The sequence below is a fragment of the Eubalaena glacialis genome, chromosome 13, assembly GCF_028564815.1.
Source record: "Eubalaena glacialis isolate mEubGla1 chromosome 13, mEubGla1.1.hap2.+ XY, whole genome shotgun sequence".
NCBI lineage: Eukaryota > Metazoa > Chordata > Mammalia > Artiodactyla > Balaenidae > Eubalaena > Eubalaena glacialis.
Window position 1 is genome coordinate 88,123,674 of NC_083728.1, and position 23,934 is coordinate 88,147,607.

The following is a 23,934-nucleotide window of genomic DNA, read 5'->3' on the forward strand; positions in this document are numbered from 1 at the left end:
CTAGAGGTGGCCTTGCTCCACTCCTCTGGGCTGAGGCCCTAGAAGCTGGAAGACACATGGGGTGTGACCCTCCTCCCCCAATACACACGACACATCCCTGGGCCTGGGAACATCAGACTCACGTTTATTAGGAGGGAAGGTGAGGAGAGGGAGGTCCCCTCGCCCTCACTCTCCTTAACATAGTACAGAGTCCCCAAGCCTCTGCCCTTCCCGGTAGGGGTGGGGAAGTGGGTGAGCAGACAGCCTTAGTTCTAATGGCAATCAAGAGAGAGGCGGGGGGAGGTTTGCGTCTTCCTCATCACAGAGGCTCACGGCCCCATCCACCTCTGCCCCTCGCCCTCTGGCAGGCTCACACGTCAAGGGGCTCCCGGCCTCGGTTCTGCCTCTTCACCACAAACACCCTCTGTCCCGACACGGTCACCAGCAGCGTGTGTTCTCCAAAGACCACTGGAGGGGAGACACACCTTCCCCCGCCCCGGGAGAGGGAAGGGAGCAGAGAGTTAGTGGGGTGCGAAGGCCTCCCTGGGGGTCACACACAAACTGGCTGGGCTCCAAAGCCAAAGAAATTTGACAGTTCCAAGCTCAGAGATTTGAAGATGGGAGGTCTCCATTAAATCCCCTTCCTTCTCTTGCTTTCTCATAATTCTGATGCAGGGGTGAATACCAAGGGGAACAGAGTGGCCAGAACCAGGGACCCCAGGGAGGTGGTGGGCGGCTGGTAGGAGACAGGTGCTTTTCCCTGAGAAGAGAAGCCTCGGGGAGCAGCTCCCCCCAACACCGTCACCAGGGCCAGGGGCTCACCCGACAGGCGCTTGAAGGGTACGTTCATGCTGTGGTGCAGCCGGAAACCGCAGGCCGTGCTGACCAGCTCAGAGATGGCGCTGGCTGCCTGCTCGTCATTCTCTAGATCCCCAGATGACTGCATGGAGACAGAGGAGGGAGGATGGCAGGAATTAGGGAACAGAATTGGGAGAAAATTCCAAGGACACTTTGGCTCTAGCACTTGTAACCTGCCTCCACTTTCCAATACCCGAAGGTCACCCCCGGTTTTGGAAAGACCCACCTAAAAACTGCCCTGTGACGTTGTTGCCCCTCTTGATGCCATCCTGTTTGTCATCCTTAAAATACCGGGCTTCCTCCCGGGTAGCAGTGACTCTCATCCATTTCTTTACTGATGCTGTTTTCCTAATCCCTGAATCTTGATTTCTCTCCCTGTTCCCACTTATTTGATAAAACCACATTCTCAAACATCAGTGCCCACCCACCACAGACTTGTTCCAGGTGCCATCTTTTCCTCAGTCTTCCCGTTTGTTGCCCTGTCTGCAGAATCTGAAACATAAACATCCCCTTTGTCCCTGAACCCCTTCCTACTACCTAGCCCTTGGGTAATGATGTCACAGTGGCCTGGGCTTCCTCTTTTCTCGTGATGATCTCAACTTCCTCTTCCTACCTCCTCAATATGGGCCTCCCACTGAGTCAAATTCAGCACCCTTTGCTCTCTTGGACTTTCTGTACCTCAGTTACCTCATCTGTAAACTGGGGACAACAATACCTATCTTATGGGCTTGTTGTGAGGCTTACGAGAGCATATTAGCAAGATGCTTAGAATAACTCCTAGCGTTATATATTTAATTGCTATTATTCTATATCAAACTCAGTGTTTAAAGTTGAGCCACCAAAATTCCCCTTACCTCTCCCCCTCCCCAATCAACTTCTTTTCTTAAGTCCCTGTTTGTTAAGGCACCATCATGCTAGGCTTGAGTTCAAAGTCTTACAGCATGGAAAAGTTATCTCCTCTATTACCTATCTCTAGTCATTACGAAGACATATTGATTCTTCCTTTAAAAATCTCTTCTCTCCTTGCTCCTTCTCATTGCCACCAGCTGTTTCATACCTAGATTTCGGCAACAGCATCCCTGCTTCTGAATCCCGCCCCTTCCGGCTCATCTTTACACCTAATAGAACAATTCCGCTCAATCACTTCATCAGCTCATGTTTCTGTTCAAAAACCCTTCAAAGCTCCTATCACCCCCCAAGATTAATCCACAGGTGTTAACCCAGCCTTGAAAGTCCTCCACAATCAGATCTTTCCTTACCATATCCTCTTCTTCACTCAAACATTTCCAAATCTTTTCAACATAAACCCACCAGCAATTCAGACAGGCTGATGTCACACTCCTGCAAATATGTCCACCTCCCAGCCCTGAATATGCTCTTTCTTTTCTGCCTGTTCACAACCATCCATCTTTTAAGGCCAGCTGAATTCTTGCCTCTTCCAAGAAAGTTTCCTTGCCAAAACACAAGTTATAACACGAAGGGCTGAATCCTTCACTCTCTGGACTCCTTCAGTTACCTTTACCACGTGCAATACTTTGAACTTTTAACCTTAAGCCTTGTCTCTCTAGCTAGATTGAAAACTTCTAGAGAGCTGACACTATATTGTACTGCAAAACAAAATACCAAGCCTCTTCAATAAATACCAAATAAAGACATACTCAAGAATAACTCAGGTAATGTCAGTTATCAACAAACCTGTAACTAGTCTGACTTTGGTAAAGTCAGTAAACCTCTTTTACCTCAAAACAGTTACAGGACTAAGATTCCAGAGGTAGATTAATTGATTTAATTCCTGAATTTAATTCCTATATGCCAGGCATGGCACCAGGTAAAGATCAAGAACAGAGACAAATCAGGCTAAACTGGGCAACGTTAGAAGGCATCATCGGGCAATGTGTATTGGAGGACCCCCCCCCCCTTTTCCAGAACGCACCGCCAGCACTGCGCCTTCACTCAGCACCAGGTAGCCGAGCTGGTCTGGGATTCGCTCCAGCCCCTGGGTCAGTGCAGAAGTCTAGTGGGTAAAGATGCAATCAGTGAGCAGCAGGCTAAGAGGACAGCCCTTGGCAAACCCAAGTCTCTCTCTTGACTATGGCCCCCCAGGCCTCTTTCCCCAGCCAGGGCCCTTCCAGACCCTCTTCCCTCTACATGGCCTTCAACACTGATCTTCCTGAGCCTCCGTCAGTCCTCACTCTCTGCCCCTGGGCTCCACCGGCCTTCCACACCCCACCTTTGCTACCCCACGGACAACTCCCCTCAGCCCGGTCTCCAGTTCCACCTGTGGCCCGCCGTTCCCCCTCAGATTACTCCCCAGCCTCTACACACCCTCCCACCGACCCCTGCTCAGCCCTCTACGTCGCCACCCCTCCATCTCCATTCCCTCTCGGTCCCGGGGCGGATAGGAGGTGTGGGCGGAGTGCAGGCTCAGGACTGGGCGACCAAAGAGATGGGGGGGCAGGGACACCGAACCCCCGGCGCGTAGTCCCGCGCATGCGTCCTCACTCACCATCGCAGCCTTAGGTGCTGGGGGGCGCTCACTGCCAGACGTAGCTTCCGGCTCCAGTCCCAGGTGACGTGATTCCACCCGGCGGTCTCCTCCTCCTGCCTTGCACCGCCCGACTTGAGTCCCGCCCCCAGAATGCGGATTGGAGAGTGGCTACGTCATCAGACTTACTCTGCCAGTGTGGAGCGCCGCTTCCCGGAGACGCACGCGGATTGGCCGCAGACCCTCTTTAACATTCATCTCCTCTTCCCTCAGCCCCAAAGCGCCTAGATGGGGGGGCATGTCGGCGGAGGGGCGGGCCGGGGGGGCGGGGCCGGAGGGAGGAGGGTGGGCTAAGGGTTTGCGCCTGCGCACACAGGCGGCCCGGGTTCCACCTAGGGCTAGACCGCCCGCAGTGGGACAGTGAGAGAATAGAGGAAAAAAACGTAAAATGCAGATGAAGAGCTATTCAAATGCTACTCTTGTGCCTACTGCGGGCAGCTCTCTAAGACAGGAATTTGTTCCCAAAATGGTTTTTTGTCCCGGGATTCTGTAAGAAACGGTGTGATGGTGCATTGATCCTCGCTAGCCAAGGCAGCTGCAATACTGAATATTCTCTGCCAGGAATAATTAGAAAATGACCTTGGAGTCATTTTTAAATATATGAGTGTCATAGAAATTTTGTTTTAATTTAAATAGTTTTTAGGCCTGCTGCAATATTAATGTGCGTGAGGGAAAATGATAAGTAGTAATAAAACAGTAAATACTTGATGAGGATGTGGAGAAATTGGAGCCCTCATACATTGCTGGCAAGAATGTAAAATGGTGCAGTTGCTGTGGGAAACAGATTGACGGTTCCTCTAAAAGTTAAATATAGAGTTACTATATTTATAAATGAAAATTAGATGTAGAAAAGTTAAATATGACCTAAAAATTCCACTCCTAAATACATACCTAAGAGGATTGAAAACATACATTCACACAAAACTTGTACACAAATGTTTTTAACAGCATTATTGATAATAGCCCCGAAATGGAAACAACCTAAATATCCATAAACTGAAGACTGGATAAATGAAATGTGGCATGTTCATACAGTGGAATATTATCCAGCCATAGAAAGGAATCAAGTACTGATCTATGCTACAACATGGATAAACATTGAAAACATTATGCTAAGTGAAAGAAATCAGACACACAAGGCCACATATTGTCTGGTTGTATTTATGTGAGATGTCTACACTGGGCAAATCCATAGAGACAGAAAGCAGATTAGTGGTTGCCAGGAGCTGAGTGGAGGGGGAAATGGGGAGTGACTCTAATGGGTGTGAAGATTCTTTTTGGGTGATGAAAATGTTCTGGAATTATAGAGTGATGATGGTTGCACAACCTTGTGAATGTAATGAAAACCACTGAATTGTAAAGCTTAAAAGGGTGAATTTTACAGTATGTGAATCATATTTCAACAACATAAAACAAAGTGTTGTTGCTTGAGGAGAAAACTAATTAGAGAAGATGGATGCCTTTTTTAAAGATGAGGTATGATTATAATATAAAATTTAAATTGGAGGAGGATGTAGAGAAAGTTCTGTAGAGATGCTTGATTTGCAAAGCCTTCCCTGGCCTTAGATATTGATGACAGTTTGTGGTGTCAATTTTTTTTTTTTTGCACATACTGGTTCTGAGCGTTTTCATCTGTACACTGGCCTAACCCACTCATTAACCACCCTGTAATAGTATTCCCAGATACTATACAGATGAGGAAGTGGAAACAAAAGAGATTGAGCCTTGCTCACGGCACACAGCTGGCAAGTGGCAGAGCCAGATTCCAGTCTAAGTCTGCTGAGGCTGAGGCTGAGGCTTTTTCCATTGCTCCATTGGCCAACTACTTTTTTTTTTTTTTTAAGCTACATTTAATTTTACCTCAGAAATTCCCTGTTCTCATTTTACTTAACACAGAGGAAACTTTTACAGGACACTGCTCATCAGCCATCATTAGAATTGTTTCATTTTCACAAACAGCTTGAATCATACTACTCATGCAGGGAGCAAAGTTTTTCATTCTTTCATTCAACCGGTGTTATTGAGCACCTTCTATGTACCAGACACTCTTCTTGGAATTGAAGATACAGCAGTGAATAAAAATAAGACATATTTTTTTAATTGTTTTCAAGTTGTGAGGAAGAGGGTGAGTCAGATAATAAATAAATATATTATGTGGTGAGAAGTGTTATGAAGCAAAATGAAGCAAAGTTTCCACTCACCAGACCCAGACCTAGTGAATTCTGTAAAACAGACCTTATTAAAATCATTCCTTTCTTTCCTTAGCCTCCCCACAGTTCAGTTACTTTTCTACAATCACCTCTTTTTGTTCTATCTGGTATAAAAGCACGTAGATCTGGCCATTTCTTTGGGTCTTCATTTTCTTGTGAGGGCTCCCACGTCACGTAAAACTTGTATTAAGTAAGTCTGTATGCTTTTCACCTGCTACTCTGTCTTAGGTCAAGTCAATTCGCAGACCCAGCTGAAAACCCTAAGAGGGTAGAGGTAAAAAAATTTGCCTCCCCTACACTGTGAAGGTACTTCTAAGGTAGGATGAGTATTTAATTTTGAACAAAGCACGTTAGCCTCCATAATGTGGATGGGCTTCAACCAACCGGTTGAAGATCTTAAGGGAAAAGACTGAGGTCTCCGGAAAAGAAGGAATTCTCATCAGGACTTTAATAACATAGAAACCCTCCTGAGTTCCGGCCTGTTGCCCTGTGGATTTCACGCTCAAAACTGCAATATCAGCTCTTGCCTGAATTTCCAGTCTGCTGACCTACCCCACAGATTTGAGACTTGCCAGTCCCCAAATTTTGTGAGCTAATTCCTTAAAATAAATATTCTCTCTCTCCCTCCACCCCCCTTCGCCTTATTCTCTGGAGAACCCTGACTAATACAGTGGTTAACTTATGGCTGGTTTCTGTGGGTTTGGCATCTTTGCTGCCTCGGTTATCATTCTTTTTCTTTCCGATTCTGATTTTTTGGGGGTGGTTGTTGTTTGCTTTGAAACTAGACGTCCTTGCCTCTTATTTTCCCTTATTTTCCTAGTACCAATTCTTACCCTATCAAACGGCCATCAACAAACTTCCCAACCCCAAGTCTGCCTTTCTTGATTCTCTTCACCTTGACCCACCCCTTCAACCAGCACTTTTCAAAGACTACAGTGCAATTAAATTTTTAAAAATTAATTTTTAAAAAGACTATAGGGTAAGAGTCAGAGTCATGTGCTTTGACCCCATAACTGCTCAGCTTGTAAGTGAGCGAGGCAGGCAAACAAAGCGTCACAGTGACGTGTAGTAACTGCTACACTAGAGATGAGCCCCTTAGGTCCCGTGGGACAAGCTGTGTGCGTTGGGAGGGGTCGAGTTGGGGGTAAATTTTAAAATGTGTGGTTTCCAGTCAGGAGGCTCTGCTAGGCTGAGAGACGGGGTGTTGGGATCATTTGGAAACGGCTTAGACAGAAAGGAGGAGGCCAGCTCTGCCACTGGGATGGACGAAAACATGTTATTTCACGCCTCATGATTTGTTCCCTCCTTTTCAAAAGAAGGAAGGGCAAAGAGCAAAGTTAGAGACCACGAGGCCAAAACAAAAAGTCTCTAAAAACCAGAAGGAAATCCTGGGAGCAGCTGGAATAATATAGAAAAAAAATTATTCAATTTGTAGGTTAGCAACGTGCTAGGTACTGAGGTAGACACTGGAATTTCAAGGTGGACCAGGTCCTCATCTTCAAGGAACTCATTGTCTAAAACAAGCTCAGTGAGCACTCACCAGCGTATTCTTTTTTTTTCTTTCTTTTCATTTTATGTGTATTTACATACTCAAAAAATTAAATTGTGGCTATTACAAATGCTATGTGTCATCCAGTTTGTGCTGTTTATAGTCATCAGTTTTCTCCCATGTCAGTGTCACATTTCCCAGTCTCTAAGGCTACTTAGCATTCCAGGATTCAGGTATCATAACTGATCTAATCGTCTCTAGTGTTCATTATCTTCATCAGAATATTCTTAATATTCTTCCTCCAGGTATACAGATACTTGCACAGCGAACTCCCTCAGGGTCTCCACCCAGTTTTCACTTTATCCGAGAAGCTGATCCTGTCCCCTTGATAGAAAACAGCACACCCACCACCACCCTGACCTTCTACGTCCTCTCACCCGACTTTATTAAACTTTATTCAAAAGCAGAAACTAACACACCATTGTAAAGCAATTAAACTCCAATAAAGATGTTAAAAAAAAAACTTTATTCAAGCATAATATACGTACAGGAACAGTTCACATATCATAAATGTACAGCACAGTACCTTTTCACAAACTGAACGCACACGCACCAGCATCCAGATCAAAAAACAGCATTACAGCCCCCGAAGCACCCTTCTTGTCCAGTCTCAACCTTTCTCCCATGGAGAAAGCGATTTCTAACAGCATCGAGTAGTTTTGCCTGTTTCTGTACTTGACATAAATGGAATCACACAGAATGTACTCTTGTGTGATTGACTCCTCTCATTTAGCATCAAGGTTGTGTGATTCATTCACGTTGCCATGTGGAGGTTTCGTTCGTTCATTCTCATTGCTCTATAGTGTTTCATTGTGTGCATGTGACACAATTTATTTATCCATCCAACCATTGATAGGCATTTGGGTAGTTTCCAATTGTGAGTTATTAGGACTAAAGCTTCCATGAATGCTCCAGTTCATGTCTTTGGGTGAACATACGTACACATTTCTGTTGGGTAAATACCTTGGGGTGAAATTGCTGGGTCACAAGACCTACTTTATTTTTTTAAGATTTTTTAAATTATTGAATCTTTTATGTATTAATAACAGTGTGTATGTATGCACACACACACACAGAATGAGAGAGAGAGAGAGAGAGAGACACTTAGATCTTAAGAAATAGAATATTACTGCCATAGTCCATTCAAGCGGCTATAAAAGAATAGACTTGGTGGTTTACAAACAACAAACATTTATTTCTCACAGTTCTAGAGGCTGGGAAGTCCAAGATCAAGGCGCTAGCAGATTTGGTGTCTGGTGAATGCCCACTTCCTGTTTCACAGATGACATCTGTGCTGTGTCCTCACATGGTGGAAGATGTGAGAGGTCTCTGGGGTCTATTTTCTTTTCTTTTCTTTTCTTTTTTAATAGACCTTTATTGGAGTATAATTGCGTCACAATACTGTGTTAGTTTCTGTTGTACAACAAAGTGAATCAGCCATATGCATACATATATCCCCATATCCCCTCCCTCTTGAGCCTCCCTCTCACCCTCCCTATCCCACCCCCGTAGGTTGTCGCAAAGCACCGAGCTGATCTCCCTGTGCTATGCTGCTGCTTCCCACTAGCTGACTATTTTACATTTGGTAGTGTATATATGTCCATGCTACTCTCACTTTGCCCCAGCTTCCCCCTCCCCGCCGTGTCCTCAAGACCATTCTCTATGTGTACGTCTTTATTCCTGCCCTGCCATTAGGTTCATCAGTACCATTTTTTTTTTAATTCTGTATATATGCATTAGCATATGGTATTGGTTTTTCTCTTTCTGACTTACTTCACTCTGTATGACTCCAGGTCCATCCACCTCACTACAAATAACTCAATTTCGTTTCCTTTTATGGCTGAGTAATATTCCATTGTATATATGTGCCACATCTTCTTTTTCCATTCATCTGTCGATGGATACTTAGGTTGCTTCCATATCCTGGCTATTGTAAATAGTGCTGCAATGAACACTGTGGTACATGTCTCTTTTTGAATTATGGTTTTCTCAGGGTATATGCCCAGTAGTGGGATTGCTGGGTCGTATGGTAGTTCTATTTTTAGTTTTTTTAAGGAACCTCCATACTGTTCTACATAGCAGTTGTATCAATTTACATTCCCACCAACTGTGCAAGAGGGTTCCCTTATCACCACACCCTTTCCAGCATTTATTGTTTCTAGATTTTTTGATAATGCCCATTCTGACTGGTGTGAGGTGACACCTCATTGTAGTTTTGATTTGCATTTCTCTAATAATTAGTGATGTTGAGCAGTTTTTCATGTGCCTCTTGGCTATCTGTATGTCTTCTTTGGTGAAATGTCTATTTAGGTCTTCCACCCAGTTTTTAATTGGACTGTTTGTTTTTTTGATTTTGAGCTCCATGAGCTGTTTGTATATTTTGGAGATTAATCCTTTGTCCATTGTTTCATTTGTAAATATTTTCTCCCATTCTGAGGGTTGTCTTTTCGTCTTGTTTATGGTTTCCTTTGCTGTGCAAAAGCTTTTAAGTTTCATTAGGTCCCATTTGTTTATTTTTGTTTTTATTTTCATTACTCTAGGAGGTGGGTCAAAAAAGATCTTGCTGTGGTTTATGTCAAAGAGTGTTTTTCCTATGTTTTCCTCTAAGAGTTTTATAGTGTCTGGTCTTACATTTAGGTCTTTAATCCATTTTGAGTTTATTTTTGTGTATGGTGTTAGGTAGTGTTCTAATTTCATTCTTTTACATATAGCTGTCCAGTTTTCCCAGCACCACTTATTGAAGAGGCTGTCTTTTCTCCATTGTGTGTTCTTGCCTCCTTTGTCATAAATTAGGTGACCATATGTGTGTGGGTTTACCTCTGGGCTTTCTATCCTGTACCACTGATCTATATTCTGTTTTTGTGCCAGTTCCATACTGTCTTGATTACTGTAGCTTTGTAGTATAGTTTAAGTAGGGGAGCTGGATTCCTCTAGCTCCATTTTTCTTTCTCAAGATTGCTTTGGCTATTTGGGGTCTTTTGTGTTTCCGTATGAATTGTAAAAATTTTTATTCTAATTCTGTGAAGAATGCCATTGGTAGTTTCATAGGAATTTCATTGAATCTGTAGATTTCTTTGGGTAGTAGAGTCATTTTCACAATATTGATTCTTGCAATCCAAGAACATGGTATATTTCTCCATCTGTTTATGTCATCTTTGATTTCTTTCATCAGTGTTTTATAGTTTTCTGAGTACAAGTCTTTCTCTCAGGTCCATTTTCAAGGGTGTTCAAGCCATTCATGAGGGCTCCACCCTCATGACCTAAGCACTTCCCAAAGTCCCCACCTCCAAATGCCATCAAATTAAGGATTAATATGAATTTGGCAGGTTGGGGATGCGGAGAGACACAAACATTCAGTCTATAGCAACTATCAACTCTTTGAAACCCTTGTGTGTCTCCCTATCCCATCCCCCTCTCTACCCCAGAAGTAACCATTATTTCAAATTTTGTTTGTCACTTCCTTGATCTTCTTTATCATTTTGAGATAGATTTCTAAGTTTTGTTTTTCATGTTTCTGCCAAAGAAGTGGTAAAACCTACATGCTTTTATACCAGGTTGAGCAAAGAGGTGATTGTGGAAAAGTAACTAAACTGTGGAAAGACAGGAATTATTTTAATAAGGTCTGTTTCACAGAATTTTCCAAGTCTTAACTTCCCATCCTTGATGATAAGAATGTTACTTTCCTTCTGGTCGGAGGTGGACACATCTTCCATATGAAGGTCTTATCTCCTGCTTTCAGGAAGAAAAAGGGGAGAGTCAGAGCATCCTTCTTGCACCTACTGGTAAAAATACCTTTAGCGCAAAGTAATTTTTATGTCAAAGAGGCATATTTTGGGGCAACATATTCTGGTTTCCTTCAATAGCAACATCTAGACTGGTGTTTGACCAGACAACTGGGCACACAACCTAGACAAATTGGCACATAAAATGAACCATCAGAGCCACAAAACCCCAAGAGGGCGGGTGCCCATTTGCTGTGATGGTTTTCATGGCAGCATTCATACCTGGGCCTGTAAAAGGGTTCTTGGACTCCATTGCTATGTATGTGTGTTGCAGGGCGGTCCCCACACTATCTACCCAGAGATAGCATCAGATTACACAGTTTAAGGGCTCAGTCTACAAGACTGCCCCCTCCCCCACTACAGAGACCAGTCAAAGCCCAGGTTAACACCTGTGTTTTTGATCAACTGGCTCTAGATTGGAGGTTCCAACAATCCCTCCTCGGGTTTGATTAATTTGCAGGAGTTGCTCACAAAACTCTGAGAAAGATTTTGCTTGCTAGATCACTGGTTTATCATAAAAGGATGGAACTCAGGAACAGCCAGATGGAAGAGAGGCACAGGGCAAGGTATGGGGAAAGGGCAGTGGAGCTTCCATCCTCTCTCCGAGTGCACAATTCTTCCTGAATCTCCAACCCAGAAGTTCTCAAAATCCTGTCCTTTTGAGTTTTTATGGAGACTTCCTTACAATCATGACTGATTAAATCATTGACCATTGGTGTAGGAGGTGGGGATGGTGAGACTGAAAGTTCCAACCCACTAATCCCTTGGTCGGCTCCAATGACAACCGGTCCAGAACCTCAGAGTCACCTCATCAACATAACGAAAGACACCTTTGTTGCTCTCCTCACTTAGGAAACTCGAAGGATTTTAAGAGCTCTGTGCCAGAAATGGGACAAAGACCAAATATATATTTCTTATCATAAATCACAGTATCACAGGCTGCACTCCTGGGTAATCCTTCCCACTTTCCCTTTTTTACCCCTGCCCCTACTCAGGAGTATTATGGGATAACTGAGCAAAAGGGAAGGAATGTGTTTTGTAAGAACATATCTTGGAGGAAGCTTGGGGAGCCAGAAGGGTAGGAGGCATTTGGGGTCTGGGACCTCGCAGCCTGCAAGTGCCATGTAATGTTGCAGAGTCCACTTCCTTGGTTCTCTGTGGCCAAGAGGGGACCAAGCCTATCTGACCTATGCAGGCTCTCTTAAAGCCCAAGCCATCTCCATTTCTCAAATTTAGTAGTATGTGAAAACCAAAGAGAAGCAAAAGCAGGGTTCCAAAATTGTGGCATGATTGAAATAGATACATTTAACAAATGAATGCTTTTAACAGGGAGACATTACAAACCTTTATAATTTTGATAGTCATGCAATAATTACAGGGTTTACAAAGTTAATCCCTGAGGCAGAATGCTGTAATGAGACACCGGTTAAACTGTAGGCTGAAAGTCTCCTTCCTTTATAGTGGGCATGTCTCTGGCTGAATATATGACCAACCCCCTTTAGAGGACTGTTCAAAACCTACATTTGAGGCTCTTCGTGAATGAGGTCCAAGAAAAGAATCCCTCTCGCTCTGGCTAGGCTCCAGATACAGCTTTAACATGCCTCAATTTCTAGTTATTCTTATGACCCTAAGGAAGGGGTCCGAGACAGAATTAATAATGTGGTCATGAGTCACATCCTCAGCTCTGGCCTCATACTTTTTTTCCACACTCAACTGAATTTATAGTTCCTTCTAGGACTATAAGTTTCCCAGGACTGGAAAGGTTCATTCATTTATTAAGTTAGCTTAAATCATCTAAGATCCTACAGCAGTCTGCTTTTCCTGTATTTGGAAATACTAAAATTTAGGAAAGTGTACTAAGTTCAAAGTTCATAATGCTTTGAAGTATTTTTATGCTCTGAATGTTTACATTTTCTTGTCAGTTTCTTGCCATGTGGTAACTATACAACCTGCCTAAAGACGAATATTTTTCTACTGGTATTTCAATTTGTGACCTAAATGTTTAGGCATTCAGAATGAGAAAACTATCCAGATTTGAGAAATGAGGCTTTATTTATAGAGGTTTTTAGTAACTTATAAAACTAACAGCGTTTGACAAAGTTTGCCAAGCTTTATAGTCAGAGATCAAGGGCTGTCCACAGCAGGGAAGAACAGTTTAGAAAAATTATGAGCTATCCTATTTTTAGGTAGGTTATGAATGTTATCTGTCTGAGTGAATTCTTATGCCTTGGTCAGAGGTAATAGCTATACAAAGGAGTTGCTTACCTTGGCTTTCAAGTCTGACTCTAAAACTGCAAATTTTGACATAGTTTAGTTTATTAGCAGCCTTCTTAGAAGGTTCCAATGTATAATTATTTAGCTAAAATCACTAGCTTTGGGAATTGTTTAATTGATAATGCTGTTCATTGTGATTTTTACCTGTAAGCAGCCTACTTTAAATTATTTGTTATAGCCAAGAGAAATGTCTCTAAAAACAGTTTTATCATTTTTAGTGTACATCTATCCATTGTCTGCCCCTATGCTCTATTTTTCCTCCTGGTTACTTATGGCTAGAATGGGCATTCCTGTGTAACTGGTCCAGTTGATTGCATATGTAATGGATGATCTACCTAACTATGTTGTCTTAGAATTTTTGCCCTCGAGGAGAAAGTATGGGTCACTTTCTTTGGCAACAGGGCTTGTAAGGTGAGAGGTTTGGTGGCCTTGTTCTAGGTCCTTTGGTGGAAGCCAGCCTCTGCAGGTAGAGAATGCAGAGCTTGGAGATGGACATCATTTGAGGTTATGTTGTGGAGAGATTTCATGGTGGGAGTTTGGTAAATGAAAGGTCACACGGAAGATTTAACTGAGATGGTGAAATGGCATATCTACAGACTCGTGTTTTCCTACCTATGAAGTGAAGTATTGAAGTGGGTCTGTTTTTTGAATTCTGGATTGCAGCCCTTCAGCGGTTCAGGATCAGCATTAATCACTGACACCTCCCCCCAGAGCCCCAGCCCCGCCCCACACAGAAACTATCCATGCGTCTTATGAAATTTTTTCTTGGTACTTTTGTTTCAGTAATATATAGGTGCACTGGTGTCACCAGTGTTCGGGGCCCTGTGGATTTGGTAGAAGCAGCATGCATCCTCGCTGCTATGGTTCTACTCAGTCTAATTGTTTGAAAAGTCAATAATGCATCGCTTTAGAACCTACTTGGTGGACCAGGGAAATGAGACGGTAGAACACTGCCATCAGTTGCTGTAGTAAGTGACCTCCTTTTCATCCTGTTCCACCTATCTATGTAGTCCTGTGTAAAGAAAATGTTTACGTCCGCTTCAGTGACTCGGTGAAAAGCTACTAAATTGGGTCCTTATCTCAGGCATATTTTTAAATTGGCTTGTGCTGTGGTGCTTCTGATTAATTCTAAAATGGAGCTTGTAGTTCTTAAACCTGTTGTGTGCTAGAAATACCTGAGACTAGCTCTGCTCCCACCCTGAACAATACTAAAATTGAAAACTGGGAAATGTGTCTCAGGACACTTTTTTCAAAAGTTCCCCGAGATGCTTCTGACACAGCCTGTCATCACCAGTTGGTGGAAAGTTTAACAACTTTGGACCTACATCTAGCTTTAGTTGTCCTAAAACTTCATGTCATTTTGTATTATCTTTTAACTTGTTCCACTTCTGTTTCAGGCTATACTCTTCAGTGAGGGGAGAGGGTCGTGTATTTCATCACCAGCAGAAACTTCCACATACTTGAGCACAGCAATGTGACGACTGCTCTGTCTTATCACTGTCTGTAGTCTTTAGACAAGGTTTTGTTGCTGTTGTTTGTTGTTGGTGGTAAAGTTAAAATATATAGGCAGTAATGATGCAAAAAAGTTAATATGCAATGTCTAGTAAAATCTTACTAATTTATATGTGGACATGGCATATATGAATTAAATGTATGAAAAGAAGAAGAAGATGATAAGTGCTATGGGAAAAAAAAAAAAGCAAAAGTAGATCGGGGCAAATGGGATCCAGAGTGTGCTGCAGTATTAAATAGGGTGGTCATGGTGGGTCTCTCTGAGGAGACATTGAGAAGAGTCGAGTGAAGACCGGAAGGAGGTGAGGAAGTCAGCCTGGAGGAAACCCGGGACAGAGTATCCGCGGCAGAGGTAACATAATGCCAAGGCTCGGTGTGTGCACGGATGTGTGTGCCTGATGTACTGGAGAATCGTCAGAGAGGCCAGTGTGGTTGGAACTTTCTGTGCTCAGGGAGGTAATGGGCCTGATCTCATAGGGGCATATGTAGGAATTTGATTTTTTCCTCTGAATTAGTGGTTGTCAACTTTTTAAAAATTATCATGCCCCTTAGGAAACTTTCTAGACAATTTTATTTTCCTAATGGCTATCCTTTCATAAACTCTTAATACCACAGATATAACATATATTTGTTTATGTACTGTGGCCCTTTGGAGGGCCACTAACCATTGTACAATAATATCCAAGATTCTTTTCACTCCCTGCCCCCCGCCCCAAACCACTTTTATCCCCTTGGAGATGATAGTGCTCCTGTTGAGAATATATGTTCTGAGTGAAATTTTATATAGTTGGTCCTGCCTGTCACAATTGGGGGACATCCTGGGGTGGTGGGTGATGGCCCTGAATCACTCTGAGAGGCTGCTCAGGACCCTGGCAGGAGCGAAGGAAACTTTACTTTCTCACAACCCATAATTCAGACCCACTTTTTTTTCGTACATTAAAAAAAATTCGAACGTGGACATGAATTTACCTCTTGCCTCTTTGGTAGGAAAACCCCTCCCACAAATCCCATGCCCATTGTTCTCATTTTTTGTTTCCTTGTGCTTTATTTCACTTCCCCCCATGACCAAGTGAGTAATTGTGATCCTCGGTGGGGGACCCATTTCACCTCCTCCCCTTCACACCCACCACATGGGCACCAGTGCACTTGCACAGAATTCCTAATGCTATTGATCATGCTTTCCTGCCCCAGAGTGGGTAAGGGCAGTAGGGAAAGAGAGGGAGCAGGGTAGAGAGGAGGGAGAAAAACAAAGGAAGAGAGAAGTAAAGGGCGAGTAGGTCAGGGTTGGGAAGTGTTTGGGATGAGAAGATGCTAATTATTCCCACACAGCTGGTACCCTGCAACCCCCTCTCGCCTGATAGGGAGACCGCTCAGTGATCCTGTAAGCCCTCTCCCAAGACCACAATGAAAACAAAGCTAGGAAACTCTGAATTCAGTTATAAGTCTGAACTCTCTAGTCAGGTTAAAAAAAATACTTCATGATCTGGCTGTAATCTTCCATTCTGGCTGCATCTTCTGCCTCTGCCTTCCTGGGATTATCCATTTTTCTCTCTCTGCAGGTGGCACTTCTGTCTGGGATGCTCTTCCCTCCCTCCTCTGCCTATCTGTGAACTATTTCATTCTTTAAAGCCCTCTTCAAACCACCACTTCCTCTGGGAAGACTCTCCTGTGCCCAGAATTAATCGCAGGGTCCTCTGTGCTATTCTAGAAATTACAGCATCATACTGCAGCTACTAGTCTGTAAGCTGGGTTCCCACTTTAGCGTTGAGCTCTTCAAAGCATTCTAGCAGCGTGCCTGACCCAGCCATTGATCTATGTTCGCAGAAGGAATAAATGAAAAGAGGTGGGTAGTTAGAACACTCCCTCACGTCATACACAAAAATAAACTCAAAATGGCTTAAAGACTTAAATATAAGACAGGACACCATAAAACTCGTAGAAGAGAATGTAGGCAAAGCATTCTCTGACATAAATAGCAGCAATACTTTTTGGATCCGTCGCCTAGAGTAATGGAAATAGAAGCAAAAATAAACAAATGGGACCTAATTAAACTTAAATGCTTTTGCACAGCAAAGGAAACCATAAACAAAATGAAAAGACAACCTATAGAATGCGAGAAAATATTTGCAAACAACGTGACTGACAAGGGCTTAATTTTCAAACAGCACATATGGCTCAATATCAAAAAAACTCCAAAAAACCTGATTAAAAAATGGGCAGAACTGAATAGACATTTTCAGAGAGGAAATGCAGATGGCCAACAGGCACATGAAAAAATGCTAAACATTAATAATCATCAGGGAAATGCAAATCAAAACCACAGTGAGATACCAACTCACACCTGTCAGAATGGCCATCATCAAAAGGAACACAAATAACAAATACTGATGAGGATGTAGAGAAAAGGGAACCCTCGTACACTGTTGGTGGCAATGTAAATTGGTGCAGCCACTGTGAAGAACAGTATGGAGGTTCCTTTAAAAAATAAAAATAGAACTACTGTATGATCCAGCAATCCCACTCCTGGGCATATATCTGGAGAAAACCATAGTTTGAAAATATACACGTACCCTAATATTCATAGCTGCACTATTTACAGTAGCCAAGACATGGAAGTAACCTAAACGTCCATCAACAGATGAATGGATAAAGAAGATGTGATACATATATACAATGAAATATTACTCAGCCATAAAAAAGTATGAAATAATGCCATTTGCAGCAATATGGATGGACCTAGAGATTATCATACTAAGTGAAATAAGTCAGACAGAGAAAGACAAATACCATGCACTATCGCTTATATGTGGATTCTAAAAAAATGATACAAATGAACTTATCTACAGAAATAGAGTCACAGATGTAGAAAACAAACTTAAGGTTACCAGGAGGGAAAGCGGGGGAGGGATAAATTGGGATATTGGGATTGACATATACACACTACCATATATAAAATAGGTAACTAATAAGAACCTACTGTATAGCACAGGGAACTCTACTCAATACTCTGTAATGACCTATATGGAAAAAGAATCTAAAAAAGAGTGGATATATGTATATGTATAACTGATTCATTTTGCTGTACAGCAGAAACTAACACAACATTGTAAATCTATACTCCAATAAAAACTATACTCCAATAAAAATTTAAAAAAACAATGCAACAATAAAATTCTTATACATGTGAAAAAAAATAAATTTGTTCATATTATAAAGACTTAGAAATTAGGAGAAAAGGCACCAACAGTCCCAAGACCTCAACTACAATCACTATTATTATTTTTTAATTAATTAATTTTTTATTTATTTATTTTTGGCTGTGTTGGGTCTCTGTTGCTGCATGTGGGCTTTCTCTAATTGTGGCGAGCAGGTGCTACTCTCCGTTGTGGTGCGCAGGCTTCTCATTGTGGTGCCTTCTCTTGTGGTGGAGCACGGGCTCTAGGTGCGCGGGCTTCAGTAGTTGTGGCACACAGGCTCAGTAGTTGTGGCACATGGGCTTAGTTGCTCCGCAGCACGTGGGATCTTCCCGGACCAGGGCTCGAACCCGTGTCCCCTGCATTGGCAGGCGGATTCTTAACCACTGCACCACCAGGGAAGCCCCACTATTGTTATTTTGATGTAGTTTATTTCTCATATTAAAATGTATTTCTAAACATGGAAAAAAAAAAAAGAAAAGATACGTACACCCCAACGTTCATAGCAGCACTATTCACAATAGCCAAGACGTGGAAGCAACCTAAGTGTCCATCAACAGATGAAAAGATAAAGAAGATATATATACATTTACGTATGTATATATACATACATAAATGCAATACTACTCAGCCATAAAAGAAATGAAATAATGCCATTTGCAGCAACACGGATGGACCTAGAGATTATCATACTAAGTGAAATAAGTCAGAGAAAGACAAATATTATATGACACCACTCATATGTGGACTCAAAGAAATAGTACAAATGAACTTATTTACAAAACAGAAACAGACTCACAGACATAGAAAACAAACTATGGTTACCAAAGGGGAAGGGGGTGGGGAGGGATAAACTGGGAGTATGGGATTAACAGAGGCACACTACCATATATAAAATAAACAACAAGGATTTACTGTATAGCACAGGGAGCTATATTCAATATCTTGTAATAAACTATAATGGAAAAGAATTGAAAAAAAAGAGTATAGATATATACATATATATGTGTAACAATCACTTTGCTCTATACTGGAAACTAACACAATATTGTAAATCAACTATACTTCAATTTTTATAAATAAATAAATAAGAAAAGAGATTGGTGAGGAGGGAGAAAGAGGAAAGGAGAAAGAGCAGAAAAGGAAGAAAACCTAACTAGTAATCAAAGGACGCAGGAAGTAGAAGAATAAGAGGAGGAGAAAAAGAACAATCATGCCTCATCCAGAATTTGTAATGTGCATTTTATGTCTTCAGAGCTTTTGCAGGTTATATTTACCAACTCAACCACTTTGTAATGTAAATAAGGTAGATATGATTAATTTCATTACAGAAGAAACAAGTTAAGCAAGTTATGCAAGATATACAGTAAGTAGCTAGATATTAACAGTGGGTATGACCTGAATCCAGGATTTTTGAGGGGAGTGGTGGAGGTGTATTATGTATTTCTTTGCAGAGATACGGAAAAAAAAGATTGTGAAAGGAGAAGACCACCCCCACCCATCCACCCCTCCCCAAAAAAGGAAGAAGTAAAATATTCAGGAATTAGGAAGGGATGGGGTGGGTTTCATTTCTGTTTTTCTCTTAAGTCAATAGTCACATTTAGCTCCTCAACCATACAACTCTAGAGGATGGATTTGAGGTTATTTGTTTTGGAGAAATGAAGGCAGAGGAGGTAAGGGGGGAAGGAAACAAGTTGTCTTGGGGTTAAGGAAAATAGTGACATCTAATTCTTTTGTCATTAGGACTAGATGCAGCTTAGGACAGTGCAGACTGGAGCCCAAAAGGTGCAAAAATGGGAAGGAAAAGAAAGCATGATGGGTTTTGTGTAGGGTCCCTAGATGAAACTGCATCCCTAGGGCAAAGAGATGGAGGAGGTTTGTTGATGAAGGCAGTTAACATTTTAAAATCTAGTTTAAAAACCAAACAATACAAAAGAATTGTAGCAACATTAGGAAACATGCATAAGCAAAAAGGTGAAAATAAAAGTTACCCACAATCAGGGCTTCCCTGGTGGCGCAGTGGTTAAGAATCCGCCTGCCAATGCGGGGGACACTGGTTCGAGCCCTGGTCTGGGAAGATCCCACATGCCACGGAGCAACTAAGCCCGTGCACCACAATTACTGATCCTGCGCTCTACAGCCTGCGAGCCACAACGACTGAGCCCACGTGCCACAACTACTGAAGCCCGTGCGCCTAGAGCCCGTGCTCCGCAACAAGAGAAGCCACCGCAATGAGAAGCCACCACAATGAGAAGCCCACGCACTGCAACGAAGAGTAGCCCCGGCTCGCTGCAACTAGAGAAAGCCCATGCGCAACAACAAAGACACAACACAGCCAAAAAAAAAAAAAGACTAACGGAAAAGAATAGAAAACTATCACAGGACTTGTGACTTATCTCCCATTTAGAAAAGAAAAACAGACACAATATCTACAGCGATTATTTTAAATAAAAGTATATCCCAAGCAGCCAGCATCAAGTACAAGTCTTGAAGGTATCTGAAGAGTAGGAAGGTAAAATAGAAAAGCTAGCCAGTTGTCCAGTGATCATGATCTCTGTGAACTCAACTGTAAAGTTGGCATTAGACTAATTGTAGCACTTGCTTATCATGCTTTTGAGAAAAGTCCAGCTAACTTATCCCTCTCCCCCTTTCCCCTTAAGTAACCATAAGTTTGTTTTCTATGCCTGTGAGTCTATTTCTGTTTTGTAAATAAGTTCATTTGTATTTTTTTGATTCCACATATAAGTGATATCATACAGTATTTGTCTTTCTCTGTCTGACACTTCATTTAGTATGATAATCTCTGGGTCCACCCATGTTACTGCAAATGGCATCATATCATTCTTTTTTATGGCTGAGTAATATTCCATCACATATATATACCACACCCTCTTTATCCATTCGTCTGTGGATGGACACTCATGATGGCTGCTTTACAAATCCTCATCAGATAATTCCAACATCTGAGTAATCTTGGTGTTGGCACCGGGTGATTGTCTTTTCTCATTCAAGTTGTGATTGTCCGGGTTCTTGGTATGATGAGTGATTTTCTCTTGTATACTGGACATTTTAGGTATTATATTGTGAGACCCCAGGTCTATTTAGCAGGCAGTCACCCTGTTTAGGTGTAGCATGTAGGTCCAGGTGGGGGGGGATGCTCAGCTCCCTTTGGGTCCTGCTGATGCCACCCTGGAGTAAGTGGAGCACCAATTCCCATGGCCTTGTTGCCTCCAGATGAAGGGGGAAGTTCAGGTCCACACTTTGCACTACTGACATTAGGGTGGGGGAGTGCAGCGCCAACCAGCATTTCCTCACTCCATTTTTTCCTGCTGTTTTGCTGCCGGGTGGGAACAGAAGCTCAGATCCCTCCTGGAGTCAATTTTATTTTGATTAGTGTATATGTTACTTTGAATTCTTTATACCCTACAAAGAACCCAGTAGATATCTTTTTTTTTTTTTTTTTTTTTTAAAGATTTTTTTGATGTGGACCTTTTTTTTTTTTTTAATTTTATTTATTTATTTATTTATTTATTTATGGCTGTGTTGGGTCTTCATTTCTGTGCGAGGGCTTTCTGTAGTTGCGGCAAGTGGGGGGTCACTCTTCATCGCGGTGCGCGGGCCTCTCACTATCGCGGCCTCTCTTGTTGCGGAGCACAGGCTCCAGACGCGCAGGCTCAGTAGTTGTGGCTCACGGGCCTAGTCGCTCCGCGGCATGTGGGATCTTCCCAGACCAGGGCTCGAACCCGTGTCCCCTGCATTGGCAGGCAGATTCTTAACCACTGCGCCACCAGGGAAGCCCCCAGTAGATATCTTGCAAATGGAAATATTCTTTAAGAATATTCAGCAGATGGAATAAATAGTGGAATGAATATCACTTTAGAGCAAATCAGCTAAAGATTTATTTCAGAATTCAGGTTCTCTTCCTCATCGCTACAGTATTCTTTAGAATTCTCTTTACTCTGCTACAGTTAATAATTCTTTATGTTAACTTTCCCTGTTCCAATTAATGTGTGATTTCTTTCTCCTGATTGGACACAGACTGATACACTAGTAGTTCCTAATGAATCCCTTTTTTGACATTTCTCTTTTTTGCAATAATAAAAATAGCCCTGGAATTTCAGTGGCTGTTTGACACAAAAGTTTATTTTGAACTCACCTGAAGTCCAGCCAGTGTCTGGGAGCAGCCTTCCACACTGCTGTCCTCCAAGCTGCTACTCGAGAACCCAGGTCCCTTTCATTCTATGTCTCCACTGTCCCCTAGGGCTTCCCCAGAGGTCACTACTGGTCCTCTGCACCCAGCCCACTGATGAGCTGAGAGAGACAGAGACAGAGAGACAGAGACAGAGACAGAGAGAGAGAACAAAGGATTGCATGAGATGTTTGATGTCCAGGCATGGAAATGGTATGCATCTTCACTGCCCAAGTTCCAATGACCACAACCTATTCACGGTCCAAACAGGGAATTTGGGAAACACTGTCTTCAGGAAAAGAAAATGCAACTAGCTAGCCCCCGCTTCCCATCTTTCTAATGTATTTACATTAATTTTAGACATAGTAATCTGTGTCTAATATATTTTATAATTATATATTTTTATAATTGTATATTTTTCTCTTCATAGTCAAAACTAATACTGTGATTTCGTTTCTTGTATAATGATTCGAATTTCCTTGTTTCTCTCTTTCTTCCTTCCTCCCTCTTTCCTTCCTTTCTTCCTTCTTTTCTTTCTTTCTTTTCTTTCTTCCTTTTCTTTCTTTCTTTCTTTCTTTCTCTCTCTTTCTTTTTCTTTTCTTTCTTTCTACTTTTCATCAATAAATATTTATTAAGCACCTGTGATGTTCAGGCAGTGTTCTAGGTTCTAGGAAAATAGCAGTGACCAACAAGAAAAAAAGATTCCTGTTTTGTGGTGCATAAACTCTGGTGAAAAGACTCAGAAACAAGTAACAAAATAAATATACATACGACTCCGAAGAATGAAAAATTTTGTGAGAAAAAGTAACGTGAAAGTTCAAGATGATGATGAGGAGGAAGATGCTTCTGAGGCAGTTTCATTTGGGCTGAGTCCAGAACAATAAGAAGCCAGCTCTGTGACGATCTTGGTGATCATCTCTGTCTCATGCAACCCTCTGCCTCTTTTTCAACTACACCTCTGCAGCTGAACATGCGTGGAGAAAAAGTTCAACCACACTGAATGTTCTCACTTTAAAACCTCAAGGGGGCCTAATGCTGCACAATAATCATGGTGGTTCTCAGAATGTGATCCCCAGACCAGCAGCATCAGTATCACCTGGGAGCTTGTTAGACATACAACTTCTCAGGCCCCACCCCAGACCTACTGAATCAGAAATCCTGGGGAGGAGCTCAGTCTGTGTTTCAACAAGCCCTCCAGATGACTCATGCACACTGAAGGTTGAGAGCCACTGCACTCATCCCACCGTACTTCTCTCTCCTGAAACCTTCCTCATCCTCACACTCAGCTGATGACTTAACCTATTTTCTTGGACAAAACGAAGCAAAAACTTCCCATGCTCCCACCTACAATTGGTCCTTCCACTTCAGCCCTAAACCTCATCCCCTCTTGCCTATTCAAGAACATCACTCGACCAATTTTCCCCTCTCCCTCCTAAATCATCTTCCTTCTCGATAGCCTTATTTCCATCACATTCCCATTAGCATATAGACATGTTACTTTTTACTTTATTTTCACATGCTTAAGCATTTTCAAGTGAATTACAGACATCATGATGTTCCACCCCCAAATATTTCAGTATAAACCTTTACAAAAAACAGAATATCTTTAAACATAACCAAAAGTAGATTCTTTGCATCTAATACCCAGTTCATAATCAAATTTGCTCAATTGTCCTTCACAAGTTTATACAATTGTTTTTTCAAAGCCAAATCCATTCCAGGATCTGGTGTTTTGTCCCTTGATTTTTTTTTTAAATGCAGGCCAGTCCTTTCTTTTCTTGACCCTGATGTATAGAAAAGCCAGGGCCATTTTGTCCTGTCAAATGTTCCACCTTTGGATAT

The 23,934-nt window shown here is 42.2% G+C and overlaps 2 protein-coding genes across 5 annotated transcripts in view; both read right to left on the reverse strand.

The window, feature by feature from the left end:
* Positions 1-102: 102 nt before the first annotated feature.
* On the reverse strand, positions 103-3,453 carry LAMTOR4 (late endosomal/lysosomal adaptor, MAPK and MTOR activator 4). Its single transcript, XM_061208616.1, has 4 exons — positions 3,344-3,453; positions 2,771-2,851; positions 802-919; positions 103-447 (listed from the first exon to the last, which is right to left on the reverse strand). Exons 1-4 carry the CDS (start codon positions 3,344-3,346, stop codon positions 350-352), a joined length of 300 nt encoding a protein of 99 aa, XP_061064599.1. The 5' UTR covers positions 3,347-3,453; the 3' UTR covers positions 103-349.
* Positions 3,454-7,620: 4,167 nt separating this feature from the next.
* MBLAC1 (metallo-beta-lactamase domain containing 1) overlaps positions 7,621-23,934 on the reverse strand; it is a 73,295-nt gene continuing 56,981 nt past the window's right edge. The window contains exons 3-4 of one of the 4 annotated variants that reach the window (XM_061208670.1): positions 22,060-22,214; positions 7,621-8,513 (exon numbers count right to left, since the gene is read on the reverse strand). The gene's annotated coding sequence lies outside the window, so the exon portion shown is untranslated. Of the gene's footprint in view, positions 8,514-10,704; positions 10,874-22,059; positions 22,215-23,934 lie in introns of those variants that run through there. The other 3 variants (XM_061208669.1, XM_061208671.1, XM_061208672.1) reach the window with 3 other exon arrangements.